Source organism: Gamsiella multidivaricata (assembly GCF_025024155.1).
Source record: "Gamsiella multidivaricata strain RSA 2152 chromosome Unknown BC939scaffold_31, whole genome shotgun sequence".
NCBI lineage: Eukaryota > Fungi > Mortierellomycota > Mortierellomycetes > Mortierellales > Mortierellaceae > Gamsiella > Gamsiella multidivaricata.
In genome coordinates, this window is record NW_026251739.1 from 219,980 (window position 1) to 234,999 (window position 15,020).

At 49.1% G+C, this 15,020-nt stretch overlaps 4 protein-coding genes across 4 annotated transcripts; 2 read left to right on the forward strand and 2 right to left on the reverse strand.

The window, feature by feature from the left end:
* Positions 1 to 4,943: 4,943 nt before the first annotated feature.
* BC939DRAFT_396996 (S-adenosyl-L-methionine-dependent methyltransferase) lies at positions 4,944 to 5,606 on the forward strand (the record flags this gene model as incomplete). The annotated part of the gene is made up of 2 exons (XM_051552325.1): positions 4,944 to 5,283; positions 5,338 to 5,606. 2 exons carry the CDS (start codon positions 4,944 to 4,946, stop codon positions 5,604 to 5,606), a joined length of 609 nt encoding a protein of 202 aa, XP_051412409.1.
* Positions 5,607 to 7,168: 1,562 nt separating this feature from the next.
* BC939DRAFT_451011 (uncharacterized protein) lies at positions 7,169 to 9,789 on the forward strand. Its single transcript, XM_051555598.1, has 4 exons — positions 7,169 to 7,667; positions 8,313 to 8,458; positions 8,566 to 8,881; positions 9,022 to 9,789. The coding sequence occupies exons 1-4, from the start codon at positions 7,379 to 7,381 to the stop codon at positions 9,630 to 9,632; spliced, it is 1,362 nt and encodes a 453-aa protein (XP_051412410.1). The 5' UTR covers positions 7,169 to 7,378; the 3' UTR covers positions 9,633 to 9,789.
* Positions 9,790 to 10,196: 407 nt separating this feature from the next.
* BC939DRAFT_451013 (uncharacterized protein) lies at positions 10,197 to 13,190 on the reverse strand. Its single transcript, XM_051555599.1, has 3 exons — positions 12,588 to 13,190; positions 11,749 to 12,164; positions 10,197 to 11,628 (listed from the first exon to the last, which is right to left on the reverse strand). Exons 1-3 carry the CDS (start codon positions 12,983 to 12,985, stop codon positions 10,400 to 10,402), a joined length of 2,043 nt encoding a protein of 680 aa, XP_051412411.1. The 5' UTR covers positions 12,986 to 13,190; the 3' UTR covers positions 10,197 to 10,399.
* Positions 13,134 to 14,044, reverse strand: BC939DRAFT_451015 (uncharacterized protein). The gene has a single exon (XM_051555600.1). It carries the CDS (start codon positions 13,832 to 13,834, stop codon positions 13,493 to 13,495), a length of 342 nt encoding a protein of 113 aa, XP_051412412.1. The 5' UTR covers positions 13,835 to 14,044; the 3' UTR covers positions 13,134 to 13,492.
* Positions 14,045 to 15,020: the final 976 nt, after the last annotated feature.

The window sequence follows — 15,020 nt, forward strand, 5'->3', positions numbered from 1 at the left end:
TTATTGACTCACTCATCTGTCAGGGTTTGTACATTGCAGCAATCGTTCTGCTTTGTCAAAGATTAGCCTGCCATGTTTTGCAAGAATGCTATTTTGCTTCGGCATAACCATGGCAAGTCAAGTAGCACTCCGTAAAATAGAGATATAGGGGGAACTGTCTCGCGTGAATGGGACAAGTGAGAAAGCAGACAACTGCGAAGAGCCTACTTTGAATAGCGATACTATAAAGCCGCTGCGCCTCTTTGCAACGCGAGTGGAGAACACAAGATGCGATGACTATAATATATGAGATAGTAATGTGATGTTTGAATGGAAGAAAAGGGGGAAGAAATAGCAAGGCAAATGATGGCTGTGGACTTCACCTGGTCGTTCAAGGGCATTTTTGACAGACCAACGGGCATGTGGCGATTGCACGGAGCAGCGTGGCGGGGTTAGAATATGCAGAGAGCAAAGGGCGTAAGGCCAAGTCAGAAAAAAAAAGATCAGCAGTCAGCCAGTCAGTCATTCTGTACTGTACGACAGCACGGACATGAGTGGGCGAATGATGTTGTTGCATGTCTGCAGTAGGTTGTTGTTTTGTCTTGCAGAAATGTGCTTGGGCGTAGTGTGTGGACGGACGGTCAGACAGAAGAAATAACAAAGGAGAGGCGTGGAGAAATCATGTACATATACCTGAGCATCAACAGGAGCAGCTACAGGGGTAATTGTAACTGCAGACTGCAAAGCATACAAGGGTGGGTCTACAGGAAGAGGTTTTCGATCGCTCAATTAGTTGCAGCGCGTAACGAACTGCAACATGTGCACATACGGTAATGAACATTAAGATGCAGGAGGTTTGCCACGAGTTCACGCCTATCACAACTTCTGCTAGAAGACACCTAAAAAAACTCTCCGCGAGAATGATTTAGAACTTTTATCCTCTCGGTTTTTGCTGTTCTTCCTGCTGCTGCTCACTTCATAATTCATACGTTTGCGCGCGCGGAACACGAATGACATCAAAGGTGCAAGCCCAACCTTTTCATTTCCGAGCCTTTGGCCACGATCGTCCCATCTGCAATTGCAGCAAGCTGTTTACTTTTCCACCAACAAAAAACACAGATTAGACTAAGGCATCTACATATCTACATCTCCATCTCTGCTATCCCTTGCCTTCACACAGGCACACTCAGCAGTGGCAGGGCTCTCAATCCAAACAAAATAATAATAATTCATAGCTTGATTCTGCATCCGCATCACTCGATACTCCAAGTCTACCGGGCCATTTACGACTGATGGATAAGTGAGCTCGTAGCGGGCAAAATTTTTCAACACTTCCCCACACTTTATTCTTGGTTAAAACCAACTGCAGGCCTGCAGACACTATCTTGCCTTTTCCTCCCGCAGTCGGGTTGCTTAGATCCTGACTTGGATATGCCTACCGAACGACGTTGTTTATATTTCAGACGTGCATCTATCAGTGTACCATTCGAACTTTCGTGCAATGGCCCTGGCAATCGTTTTCTTTTAGTACCCCATAAAAACAAAAGGGCGTCCAGTACGCTATTTCGCTTGATCTTTTGCCGCGCAGGCTTTTACCTTCTCCGCGGATGTATCGACGAATTGCGCTGAGAATTGCAACCTGGGTGGCTAGATTCGACTTCATTGAGGGGGTGTTTGGTGTAAAATAAAAGTTAGCACGCGGTCTTCTCGTCCCAATCAACGTGATGAAGGAAGCATCTTTGACGTACAGGGAGGATGAGTGATGAATACGCACTTATTCAATTGGGATCCGGTTCCCGACCGAGGATCGGCCTAGGGACGCATCCATCCATATTTCCATTGTCTGCTGTAGGCGAGTATAGGAACACTGAGAAGCACGTTATTGTAGACGCGATAGCCAGTATCTGTGTTTTTCCATGTTTTTTTAGGTTTTTTTTCCGGCCTAACTTGTAGGCTATATACTCTTCCCTACACTACGCCGCGGTCATCTCTAAACTCTTCCTCGCCAAGCAGTTGTGCTCTCTTGGTCACTCGCACACAGCCTTTTAATCTTGCACATTATGATAGTCCTTAGGCTGCTTATTTTTACTTTTCTACTTCTTGGTCGTGTGCTGAAAGGCAGGCAGGCAGGCAGGCAGTCGGACGGGCAGACATGTTTTTCCATCTTTCATTAATTTGACGGGTTGATGCCACTGCATGTCCCCATTGAGCTATCAAGCAGACTAAGGCGATAATTCATCCATCGCATCCTCTTTCATGCAACTCAATAGCATGCTACATCTGTGATTGTGTCTTTGTGTTTTGTGTTTTGTCCACCAGAGTCGAGAGTTGATGTTGTTTGTGTGTGCGCATTTGTGTTGCCAGTTGGCCCATCTGACTCTTTCATTACATTTGGTTCTGTACTCATTCAAATAGAAAAATGAAGGGTTTCTTTCCCCCCCCCACAGACTTTAAACGTTTTTTCTTTTTTACACACGCACCCCCAAACGCACGTTGTCTTCTGTCTTCGTTTCTTGTGTTGATTCATCCCATTCATCTCTTGTCTGTTCATCCTTCATTCTCACATTCGACATCGTGTCCAACTTCTCGTCCAAACCAGTCCTCCTGAATTGCAGTTCAGGGCAATATCCGTACTTCGTTATCGCGCTAGCCCTGTCCCTCTCATTTTACCCCACACTTTCGCCCAGCACACTCCCACACCCCACTCTTTCACATTTCCACACCTCCACGCTCTCACACACTCACACATCCCTTTGCCCACAGCCATGGGAAATGTCTCCAGCGCAGACCATGACAAGGTCAGCGAGTTGCTGACTCGGAGGGCCAAAAAGAAGATCATTGACCGGAACAGGAAGCTGCAACAGCAACAGCAGCTTCGAAATTCAGGGGGCAATACGAACGGAGTCTATCTCAACGGCGGCAATAACAACAGCAACGGGACCCGTCTCCCTGGCCTGCCCATGCAGCGCCAAAAGTCCTCCTCTCGCGCTCAGCAGCTACCCCATCCTCTTGACCAAAACGAGTTTTACAGCGCCGTCTATCTGAGCAGTAGCAACACCAGCAGCACTACTCGGGTATCCGAACTTCCGCTCCACAGTCCCTCCTCACCGTCCTTCTCCATCCCGTCCTCGGCTACAACCCCAACCTCGAGCAACTACCAGAGCGACCTGCCTTATTCTTCCAGATACGATGAGCGCCTTGCAGATGCAATCTCCGCTTCTGTATTGCCCACTTCTCCACAGCAGCAATGTACCCCACAACGACCTCCACACGCAACGCCCTCGATGGGGCAATACTATTCCACTCCGATTGTTATCACCCAGCATCGGCATGGTCACACAAGTGCCGTGAGCGTCGATGACAGCCAGCTCGGAAAGGGCCCCGCGATGTCGGGATATACGCCACCAAGGCGCGGCTCAGAGCATACTCTGCAGCTACTGCAGCAACAGCAACAGCAACAGCAACACCACTCTGCGGATATTACCCTGCTGGGGACATCGCCCGAGGCCAAGGACTGGCTGAAGCAGAAGCCGACCCGTTCCTCGACTCATTTGATCCACCAGTACAACTTTCACCCCCATCAGTACTACCAGCAACCCGGATCCATCTCGATCAAGGTTGTCAACAACACCTGCCGCAACATGAGTGACTATGCCAACGTACCTACGCTCTCAAGTCTTGGTGTACGATCCTTCGGTGCTAATGCAGGTCAAAGTCCGACTATGTCACTTAACGGCAGCAGGAGCACGCCGACTACTAATGGCAAGAACGGCGCCCCTAGTTTCAACTCAATCTCGACTACAACTCAAAACAATGGCGATAGCTGCACTCTCCATGGCAGCCGGACAAACTCGTCCGCCCCAATTCCCAACACGCGAGCCAGAGGAATGAGCCAGCCAGAGACGGGTGTTCACGCACATGATCACTATGGACAGAGTGTCCATCTTGACGCACCACCCCAGAAGCAGCCTTTAGCTAGCAAATTGGTGATGTCTCGCTCCAAGCTGGCTTCACCATTGGCCACTTCGGTCCTTTCGTCCACGAATACCAGCTCCTCGCCCCCGCTCGGTTCACCAGTGGAGACGTCAACGACCAATGGGTATGCATCCTCAGAAATGGACGGCTACAGTCCAGCCAACCCCTCGGGGCCACGCCATCATCGGCCTAGTTCAACCCTATCCTCACTTCGATCCTTATTGGGCAATCATCCCCAGGGACTGTCCCTGATTGAGTCTCTGGAGGAGGACGACGACGACGATTTGGAATCACTGTCCGACACCGAGACTGGCGACTCTGAAGCAGATCTTATTCAGCGCACACAATCCCTTACGACCGCGGATGTCCCTGCTACTGCTGATCCAGCTAGCGGTGACTGCGCAGCAGCGGCAACCGGTCAGGAAAAGCGGCAGGTGCGAAAGCGACCTCCACCCCAATTCGATTGGATGGCGGCAAGGAGGCGGTTCAGTGCCTCTAGTCTCTCTACTATCAGTCGGGATATCCAAGACAGGTAAATAGTCGCCAGAGCACAATTCGTATTGCTCCCATGGGATGTTGTGTTTTTTTTTTTCCTGCAATTCATTTCTGACTTTGGAGATACAAGAAAGCAACTGCTGACTAAAGTTTTATCTGAATATTGCATCCCGCCCATGTTTGCAGTCAAAAGGGACAGCATGCACTTTGGAAATATATCGGCGGAGGCAATTCACATGCGCCCCTTCGGTACGATATCGATAAAATTCTGGATTCTGGCTGTGGCCTGGGAGAGTGGACGATGGTAAGTTGCCCAAACAGCAGAGTGCATGAAAAATCAGATGCCTGTCAACACCGGATGCAAGGGGTCCTCTCCTCCACATGTATCCCGCATCAGCACGTGGCTGTGGAAGCATCTTTTCCGCTCCACAACCAAAACATTGCGATTCCAAATATGTTATTGACGATTTATTTTTATTCATTCCGCATAGGAAATGGCCAAGGAGTTCCCCAACGCAACAGTCTATGGTATCGACATCAATCCCGAGCTGTTCCCCAGTGCTCATCAACCTGTTCCCAGCAACTGTCTGTTCACGCAGTCAAACCTGTTGACTCGACTCTCATTTCCGAACCAATATTTTGATTTCATCTACCAGCGCTTCCTCTATCTCGGTCTCACGGTGGATGACTGGCCAGTAGCGCTCAAGGAGCTCAAACGTGTGATGAAGCCTGGAGGATGGATTGAGCTATTTGAACCCTGCATGCGAGTCCATCGAGCGGGTGCGCGCACGAGGGAGGTGATGCGATGGTGCTCACGCCTGTTGCAGGAGGAGCGTGGACTGGATTTTGATTTCGCAGGTGAAAAGATGAAGCTGCTGTGCGAATCAGACGAGATTGGGTTCCGGAATGTCAAACTGGAGCGACTGTCGATCCCCGTGGGTTCATGGGGCGGACGGGTCGGACAGGCGATGGCAGAGAACATGGTGCTGATCTTTCAGAATTTGCAGTCAGCACTTATCCCCGATGACACGACTACGCCGAATGGGCCTGCTCAGAAGGCCTTTGATGTGATGGTCCAGAGTTGGATCCGTGAGTGTGAGGAGAATAAGTCTTACATTGACTATTTCATCCTCATTGGTCAGCGGCCGCTGGAGTAATAGAGGTAATAGATGTGGATGGGAGGCGGCAAGAGACCCTATACCAGAGATGGGGGGCGTGTATGGACAGGCAGCGATTCTTGGAGGGGAGAGAGAGAGAGAGAGAGTAACTGGGGTTGGCATGTTTGCTTGATCTCATCATTGTACATGTATCTAGTTTTGTATATATACACTACTATCAAAAAGTCTCTTGGGGACCAACAAGAAAAAGTGTCCGACCAAGGTCTTGTTCATCATCATCAAAATGTAAAATGTGAAATGCACTGGCCATCCGAATTATCCTGTAGAAAGTTGTCAGAAGCGGTGAAGCGAACGTATTTTTTTTTTTTTTTTTTTGGCAAATATTATATTCTTGTGTCTCGATAAGCGAACCAAGGTTGTGCTCAGAAGCACACACCCACGCTTCTGGATATTGGTTGTAACACGAAGGGCTCCTCGATAAGACGAGCTTGCATTATCAGTATTTCCTGCAAGCATTACGATGTTAACGCTCGCTTATTCTTGTGCACTGTTATCTGAACAAACAGTGCTTTCACTCCAAACGAATATCGGCGATGGGTACAATCACCCAAACCGACTGCAGAATAAAAAAGATCGATAACCGGTGGCGCAGGGGTGTCAATTGAGGAAGATGCAAAATAATGGAAACATAGCGTCAGAGCAGTGGTGGGTAGTACTGAAATGCATCGATTAAAGAGGTCATGGTCAACGATCCAAGACTTAGGCGACATTTCGATGAACTATGCCGATGGTATTGCGGAAGACACGCCGCTGTCCGCGTGCCATTTTCACTTTGAATCGCTATTACCTATTTTCTTCTTGGCCCTTTTGCTCTGTTTCCATTCTTTTCACTTGTAATGTTTACAGTGGAGACCAGGTGTTGTGGGCGTGGCAATGCAGACTATCTGTGCCTGGAATTGCTTTTTAGCTTGAGAGTGGTATGAAGGAAAAAAAGATCTTATCAGTAGTGTATCTCCTCTTGTGTACCGCTCCACAATGTACACGTTACAGGTACATACATACACATGCCTGCTTCCTCGAAGTAGAAACCGAAGAGGGGTTCGTCGAGAGAACGAGAGAGAGAGAGAGAGAGAGAGAGAGAGGGGATGATGTAGCTCAGAAAAAAAAACACAACAAATAAACAAATGAGTTTTGCCCAACCGGATGCCTACTTGTCATCCGCATATTGTTTGTTAGCTGGTTCTGTTCCTGTTTTTGCTCTTACTCTTCTTTGTTAACGCAGCTTTGCGTATTGACCTGACTATTATATAGTTGATATAAACGTTGTCGTGGGGGCTCTTGGCCAGTTTATTTTTGTTTTACATTGGGTATCCGAGATGAAAGAGAGGAAGGGTGTTCAAGAGAGCGTGAGACTACAATGAAGTTATCAGTTGCTGTAGAAGGATAAAGTTGAGACCAACATGGGGTGCCAGCCAATAAGGGACAGCCCGCAGACGGGCTCTGGCTGAGATTCGTCTGATTTTTGATAAGATGTGTTATCTCTTGCCACTCAGACGCCCGCATTCCCCTCATCCTCTTGATATTTTTTTTTCTTATTTATCCCCCGACACAGTTCCCTCTCCTCCCTTTCTCTTTCTTCTCCTTTCTTCTCCTTTCTCTTCTTTTCTCTCTCTCTTTTACCCCACACTCTCTTCCGCCACCAATCTTCCCCTCCCTCTTCCCTCTCCCTTTCCCCCCTCTCCGCCCCCTCTCACTCCGCCCCGTCTCCTTCATTACCTCCCTCCACTCAACCCTCACTCCTTTAAAACACCATGCAATACCCAGTTGCCCTCCAGACAACAACATCCTTAAGCGGCTCTTCCCCTGCCTCTCCAGAGCCCCACACTCCCATCCCCGAGAATGAACCCAAGGTGATCAAGATCACCAACTGCAAGATCCTGCGCGAGCACAAGATCGTTGAGAATGACGCCATCTGGATCCAGGGTGGCAAAATCATCGACCCCCACAAGTTCTTCTGGTACCAGAAGCGTCTTCCCGACACCGTCCTCGATGCTGGCGGACTCCTCGTCGTCCCAGGTTTCATCGAGGCTCAAATCAACGGTAAGCAGCGCTGTAAATCCATCGGAACACTGTCATCCTCGCCACAGGTGCTTTATGTTCATTGTTCATAACAAAGCATGGGGACAGAAAAAGTTATCGTTCTTGTTGTTTGTGAAGGGATATTCAAGCATGACATGTTGTGCTTTTTATTCTATTCTTTTTTTTTTATTTTATTATTTTTACCACGCCCTTCATTACACAGCCTTTTCCCTACCCTCACTCGTGCATGTGTACATCCTCCTCCTCCTTGTCCTCCCACCAGGACCTCAGCGAACTCTCCTTTTGGTGGCCCAGATACCTGGCATCGAGGCACAAGAGCCATTTTTTTTGTTGTTCATTTTGATTCAGAGCGATGTGATTCGATTTGTTTGTGTGTGATGTCAGTCATCATCTTTTTTGTTTGTTGGCAATTCTCTCGACAAAAAAGAGGGTTTATGTCCCGCAATTGGCACAAAAGTAGAGGGCACGCCCACACCATGGCCTCGCCTTTGGCTTATCGAATAGCCGGCCAATACAGGACCATCAACAAGGAACAAAATGGCCGTTAGGCTAATCAGCAAACCTGTCGATAAAAAACATATGAACATCCTGTTTGCATGTCCGTGTCCCTGACCTCTGTTCGTTTTTTTTTGTTGTCTCACATAGGTGCATTTGGAGTAGACTTTTCTGTCCCATCTGACCATGATACTTACGAGAAAGATCTGTTGAAGGTCAACCGTGGTCTGCTCAAATACGGAACCACCTCCTACTGCCCCACCATCGTCTCATCCTCAGCCTCAGTATACCATCAGGTGAGCAATCGACTACCAACCTACAAATGTCTGCAATTTGCAAACCCTTCAAGTGCTCGTGGTTCTCGAATCTCCTTTACTGACTGAATGTATGTGATGATGAATAGGTCCTGTCCCACTTGAAGCCACGAGCTGGATCTGTTAAGACTGGTGCCACCATCCTCGGTGCCCACGTCGAGGGACCCTTCATTAACGAAGCCCGTATCGGTGCCCACGAACTGAAAGTCCTGCAGCCCTCTGCAAAGAACGGTTACGCCGACTTTAAGGACGTGTATGGTTTCGAGGGCGACACCCCCGAGGCACAGAACAAGCTGTCGGAGGAGCATCAAAACTCGGTCAAGATCATCACATGCGCCCCAGAACTTGAGGGTATCATGGATACCATTCCCGATCTTGTCAAGGCTGGAATCACAGTTTCTGTCGGTATGTTGTGCTTTAATACATTTTTTTTTAGGTTATCCGTTTGACAGTGTGACAAATGAAAGGATGTCCAAACCCTTTGAGGTCCTCGATTTCTTTGTCTGCTGACATTAATTCTCGTTTACTTTCCCACACACGCATAGGTCACTCCATGGCCAATGTCTCCCAGGCAGAGGAGGCTGTCAAGAAGGGCGCAACGTTCATCACTCACTTGTTCAATGCCATGCCACAGTTTCACCACCGCGACCCCGGTGTGATCGGTCTCTTGGGCTCCCGCTTCGATCTGCCCCGCCCATACTACGGTTTGATCTGCGACGGTATCCATGTGCACCCCAATTCGGTCAAGATCGCATACGACTCCCACCCAGAAGGTGTCGTCCTGGTCACGGATGCCATGTCCGCCATGGGTCTCGCACCTGGAAACTATCAGCTCGGGAACATGAACGTCACGAAGGAAGAGGACCGCGTCTACATCGAGGGCACAGATACGCTTGCCGGAAGTGTCATCACCCTGGACGCCTGCATCCGAAACTTTATCCATTATACATCCTGCACGTTGATTGAGGCCCTTGAGGCCGTGACGCTGCATCCTGCAGTACTGTTGGGCATCCAGGAGACCAAGGGTGTAATCAAGACCGGTGCGGATGCCGACCTAGTCTTCTTGAGCGATGACCTCTATGTGAAGCGCGTCTTTGTCGCAGGCGAGGAGGTCGATTTGGATGCCATTGATGTCCAGATCACAGAGAAGTTCTAAACTGGTGGTCGGAGGTGGAGGTGGAGGTGGAGCCTTGCCTCGTCGTACATAATATAGAGAAAATAAAAATGTAAAAAGCATAGGGAGTTTTCCTAAATCCGGGCGCGTTTAGTCGTCAAAATCCGTCATCCAAAAAGACATCTGCCCTCCGGGTGGTGCGTTTCAAATCCTCCCTACAAATCCGACTATAAGCGATCTGAAGAGATAGATCACTCTTCTGTCTACAGGCCCCGCTTCAGCGCAACAAAAGTCAGTCCAGAGAGCACTTTTCCTATGATCTCGAGAGGGAATGGTAGGAGGGAATTTTCATTGACATGGGGAGATATCGAAAAGTGAAGCCATTTGCCACATGGTCTTTTTCAGATCCGCCAAAAGAAATCAAAACCTCCCTGTAATGACTGACACTCATTGAACAAAGCATGCTAGACTATTAATAAAGAGACCAAAGAGCATCATATATTTTGCAATCAGAAAAGGATTTATTTTAAAGGCAGTTTCATATTGGTTCGTTCATCTTCCTAAGAAGAAAAAACATACAATTGCGGTCGAGCTGGTCGAGTTTGGTGTAGGAAATGGGTATAGAGAATTAATGGTGAGAGGGACAAAGAAAGAAAGAAAAGAAAGAGAAAAAAAAAAAGCAAAAATGGATGTCGACCGGCGAATGTTCGATTGATGATGGTGATTTGTTGTTTCATTATACAAGCTGTTATGGACACGGCTGCATCCACAACAACGGCTCTTTTCCGTTCGACTCTCGACGGTTTGCTTTAGTTGCTGCCGTAGAGGGCCTTGATCTGAGAGACGTAGGCCTGGTTAATCTCCTTGCGCTTCAGCTTCTGAGCAGCCGTCAACTGGCCAGCCTGGGCGGTCCATTCCTCAGATTCCAAGTAAACGCCCTGAAGCATCTCGGCGGGCTTGAGTCCAGCGCGCTTGGCGGTGGCGAGGCAGGCATCGAGGACAGCCTTGACGATGACCTTGTCATGGCAGAGCACACCAAAGTCCTTGCTCTCAATACCCTTAGCCTTGGCCAACTCGAGGATACGGGGCTCGCTGGCGACAATCAGAGCGACGGGCTTGGACTGCATCGAGTCTGCGTAGACGCAGATGTTGTTGCAGTAGGCTGTGCTCTTGTAAACAGACTCCAACTTCTCCAAGGCGATGTACTCTCCGTGCGACAACTTGACCAAGTTCTTCTTGCGATCGATAATCGAAATAGTACCATCGGGGTGCCATTCTCCAATATCACCAGTCTTGAGCCAGCGGTCAACAGTCAAGGTAGCAGAGGTTTCCTCGGGGTTCTTGAAGTATCCAGCTGTGATGGAAGGTCCACGAATGCAAACCTCTCCACGGGGGTTAGGGGAGTCGGTAGAGAAGTATCCCGCATCAGGCACATCAACCAGCTTGACTTCTGTGCATGGGACAGGAGATCCGACGCGGCCGTAGTTGAAGACTTCAGGCGTCAGGATGGCGCACATACCGCACGATTCAGTCATACCGTAACCCTGGAGAATGGGGCACAAGGCTGTGGACAGGAAGCGCTGGGTCTCATGAGAAATGGGAGCACCTCCCGAAAGAGCGAAGCGAAGACGTCCTCCAGTCTGCTGCTTGACCTTATTGAAAACGACGGCATCAAAGACTCCAGTCAAGGCTCCCAACTTGCGTTCCAGGCACCAGGCCTTGGCGTTCAATGCAGCATGGAAGATCTTCTGGACAAGAGGAGAGCCCTGACCAACCTGGGCCAAGACTCCCTTGCGGATGGTCTCCCAAACAGCGGGGACACCGGTCATCAAGGTGGGACGCAACTCCTTGATGTCACCCTGGCACTCGCGGACGGAGGCATCGGTCAAGGTGCGGACGGTACCGTAGCCGAGAGTGACACCCCAGAACAAGCAGACGTTCTCGACCAAGAACTCGAGGACGTGAGCGAGAGGCAAGTAGGCGAGCAAGACATCTCCTTCGTGGACGTACTTGGTCAACATCTTGTTCACACCGCCAACTATTAGTTGCAGCCAAGAAGGTTCAGGGTTAAACACATTTTCCATGAATTAGTTGCCAGTTTAAAAGAAACCTGGTTGTGGAGCGAAAATCAAAATAGAATTCACAAAGCAGTACGTACTGGCAGCGACCAAGTTTCCGTGGGTGAGCAAAACTCCCTTGGGGTTGCCGGTTGATCCAGAGGTGTACATGATACAACAGTAGTCCTTGGCAGCGGGAGGAGTGGGCTCGATAGGGTTGTCGACACCGAGCTGCTTCAACTCCTCGAGGGTAATGAGCTCGAGGTGGGGGTGAGCCTCCTGAAGAGCAATGACATCGGCGGGCTTGGCCTCGCCGTCGTAGATGACCTTCTTCAATGTGGGGCATTTGCCGGCGACGTTCTTAAGAGTGTTGAGCAAGTCTGCGTTAGTGTAGGCGGTGCTGACCTCGGCCTCGTTCATCGAGTGCAAAAGACCATCCTCGCCAAGGGTGTCGTAGGCAGTGACGATGGTGATGGACTGGGTGAAGGCACCATGGGCGACCAAGAGCCAGTTGGCACTATTCACAGCAACAGAAAGATTCAGAAATTAGTGAGTAATTGTTGACCTCAGAGAAAGATACCCGTTGATGGATGCCGTCAATCGCTTCCCCACCCGCAAGTGTATGAGATGTGAGCGCCACTAGTTTCAAGGGCCGCCTCGGTTCCCAATCCAAATGCATGCAGGCAAGCGTTTCCGCGCTCCTGACCCCTCTCCCTCCCCACAACCCCATCTCACTTTCCCTCTTTTTATTTAGCCAGCGCTGTTTACACGTTCAACCCATCCAGCCGCAACTGCGCCAGGAGGAGATCATGCATCTTATCCGTCGTTCATGCAAGAAATTGGAAATCTCCGGCAGTCCCTTTCCTTTTTTCTTCGCGTTCATTGCGTCGTCGCCTTTTCCTCTATCGTAATCTCGTCCTTCCAGTTCCAATGACGTTACCTTGTAGAGCCAAAGACGGTAATCTTGTCCTTGGGCTGGAGTCCGAACTTGCGCAGACCGCAACCGATGCTGTCAACGACCTGTTTGGCGTCCTTGTAGGTCAACCAGTGGTAGCCAGACATCTTGAAGAATTTCCAGGTCTTCTTCTCCTTGACTTCCTCGCCACCGACGATCTTTGTAATCTCCTTTTCCTCCTCGATAATCTTAACAACCTTGCGGTAGCCGATCGCATTGAGGTTAGGACGGACCTTGACGGAGTAGTTTAAGACGTCGTACAGGGTCTTGACATCGTCCGTAGGTGAGGACATGAGACGCTTAGCAGAGAGGACCGAGCGGCGGATACGGGTCTCGCCCTCGACGTCCGAGGGGCCGACTTCGACAGTGAGGCACTTTGTCATGATGGGGTGTGAGTGTGTATATGTGAGTGAGAAGAACGAGGTTAGGAGGGTGTGTTATGCAAGAACGATAACACTGGGGAGAGGTGGTGGAAGAGGGTGAGGGATGAAATGAGGAACGGGAGGAATGAGTTTGATGAGACAGGGAAGAGAGAGGATCTAGTCGAGTGAGCAAGAAGAAGGGAAAAGGAAAAAGGAAAAAAAAAAAGGAAACGAAGGGAGGGTCAGTCTGCACGCTTTTATATAGGTGGAGTTGTTCAATTGGATAGAGGGAGGGCACCAGCTAGGGACGGTGGTGATGGTGCCAACGGTCGTGTTGTTTGTTGTTGGTGTTGTTTCTGCGGCCTGTTTCTATTTCATTTGCTGAACTGAATGAGGCACCAGAATCAGTTAGAGTTGGAGCATGTGCTTCCCCCTTCCTTCTTAGCAGAATCAAGTAATTTTTTATTTTTCACAAGGTACCACCATGCTGGTACCCTTCTACCTGAGTGCATTGGCATATTGTTTACACTAGCCCACTGGAGAAAAATGCGCGAGTCGTGGTTGGCCGATGAATGCAAATGAATACGAACGGACTTGGCTGAGAAGAAGTGGAGAGAGCAGCAACCTTGTCAGGCAAAAGTGGAGGCAGATGGTGGATGCATCTGAGAGCACTGAGCAAGCACAAAAAAGCAAGAACACGCAAGCTGGCATGCAACAAAGCAAGCCCACTGAACAGTTATTAACACCATTTGCAAGCACAAACACAACACAGGAGCACAAAAGACAAACAACGCCAGCAAGCACCAAGAACAAGAACGCCATCAAACACCACAACAGGATCAAGAGCACCTTGGACCATTGGGAGTGCATTTCTGTCTGTCTAGTCTAGTCTAACCAACACAAGCACAACCCAAACACAAACAACCCACAGCAACTGTCGCCATCATTCCAGCATTGGAAAGCACAGTACAGGCAACCAAGCGCAGCACTATGCCCTCTCCCGCTCCTGGTTGAATTTCATCCGCATGCAATAAACTGGCGTCTCGAGGAATTAGACATGCCTTTAAAATGTCGTTGTCCTGTGATTATCAAGAGGCAGTTTTTTTAAGCGCGTTGGTGGGGTGGACCATATTTCCGGCTGGACTAAATTATCCGTCAGATAGAGGGAATCGACGGTCTTGACAGTTGTTGAACGAGGATGGAGCATGCTATTGTACTCCTTGGGTAAGATTTCTACGGATATAGCATGGCGATACGGAGCCGACCGACATAGGGTGCAAGTGGAGAGGGGATTTTTGGTGTTGGCACCCTTTCAAATGTCAAATGTCAATGAGAGCCCCCTACATAGACGTTCTTCGAACTTTTTCTCTATTTATCGGCTCCTCTCGGGATCCATTTCTTGGATTATTATGCAGTTATAGTTGATAGCAATTGTAACCAAGAAGCTTAAGCAAAAAGGATCGCTGCCGACGACAAATACCCGTTTTCTGGTGAGTAGACTAGCAGGACGCCTCTGTCCCTCGAGCTGTTTGTCATATTTTATTCTGGTTCCTGATTTTTAACTATACTCAGTCAAGTTTCGCCAGTCAAGTTTCACGTGAGGCGTACAGCTCTTTCATAATTCAGAAGTGGGTTGTGGAGCTGTCGGTCGTTTGTTGACGCGCGCAGTAAGGGCTGTTCTACAAGAAGCTGACCTCGTTTTTTACTAAGCACGTATCATCAATGAACATTCCGAATATTTCAATTCTCTCTCACGCTCGCACGGTTCATCGCATCATTATTCATGGTTCGAAAGACGCCGGACAGTAACTTCATCAACAAACAACAACAGGTCATTTTAATTGATTGACCAATCGTTAGTATCCCGGCCCATGTGTCCACCCGCCTTTGTCACCAGAGTTGTTGACAGGTATATGGTTAGCTCGGTGCCAATCGTCAGCTATAGCACATGATAGTGAAGCGATGGCGAAAAGGTAATCTGCTAAGACGACAAGAACTAAAAAAAAAAGAGGACGGAGTAAGCGCAAAAGAATCTACTGTGATCGGCTCCTTGAGG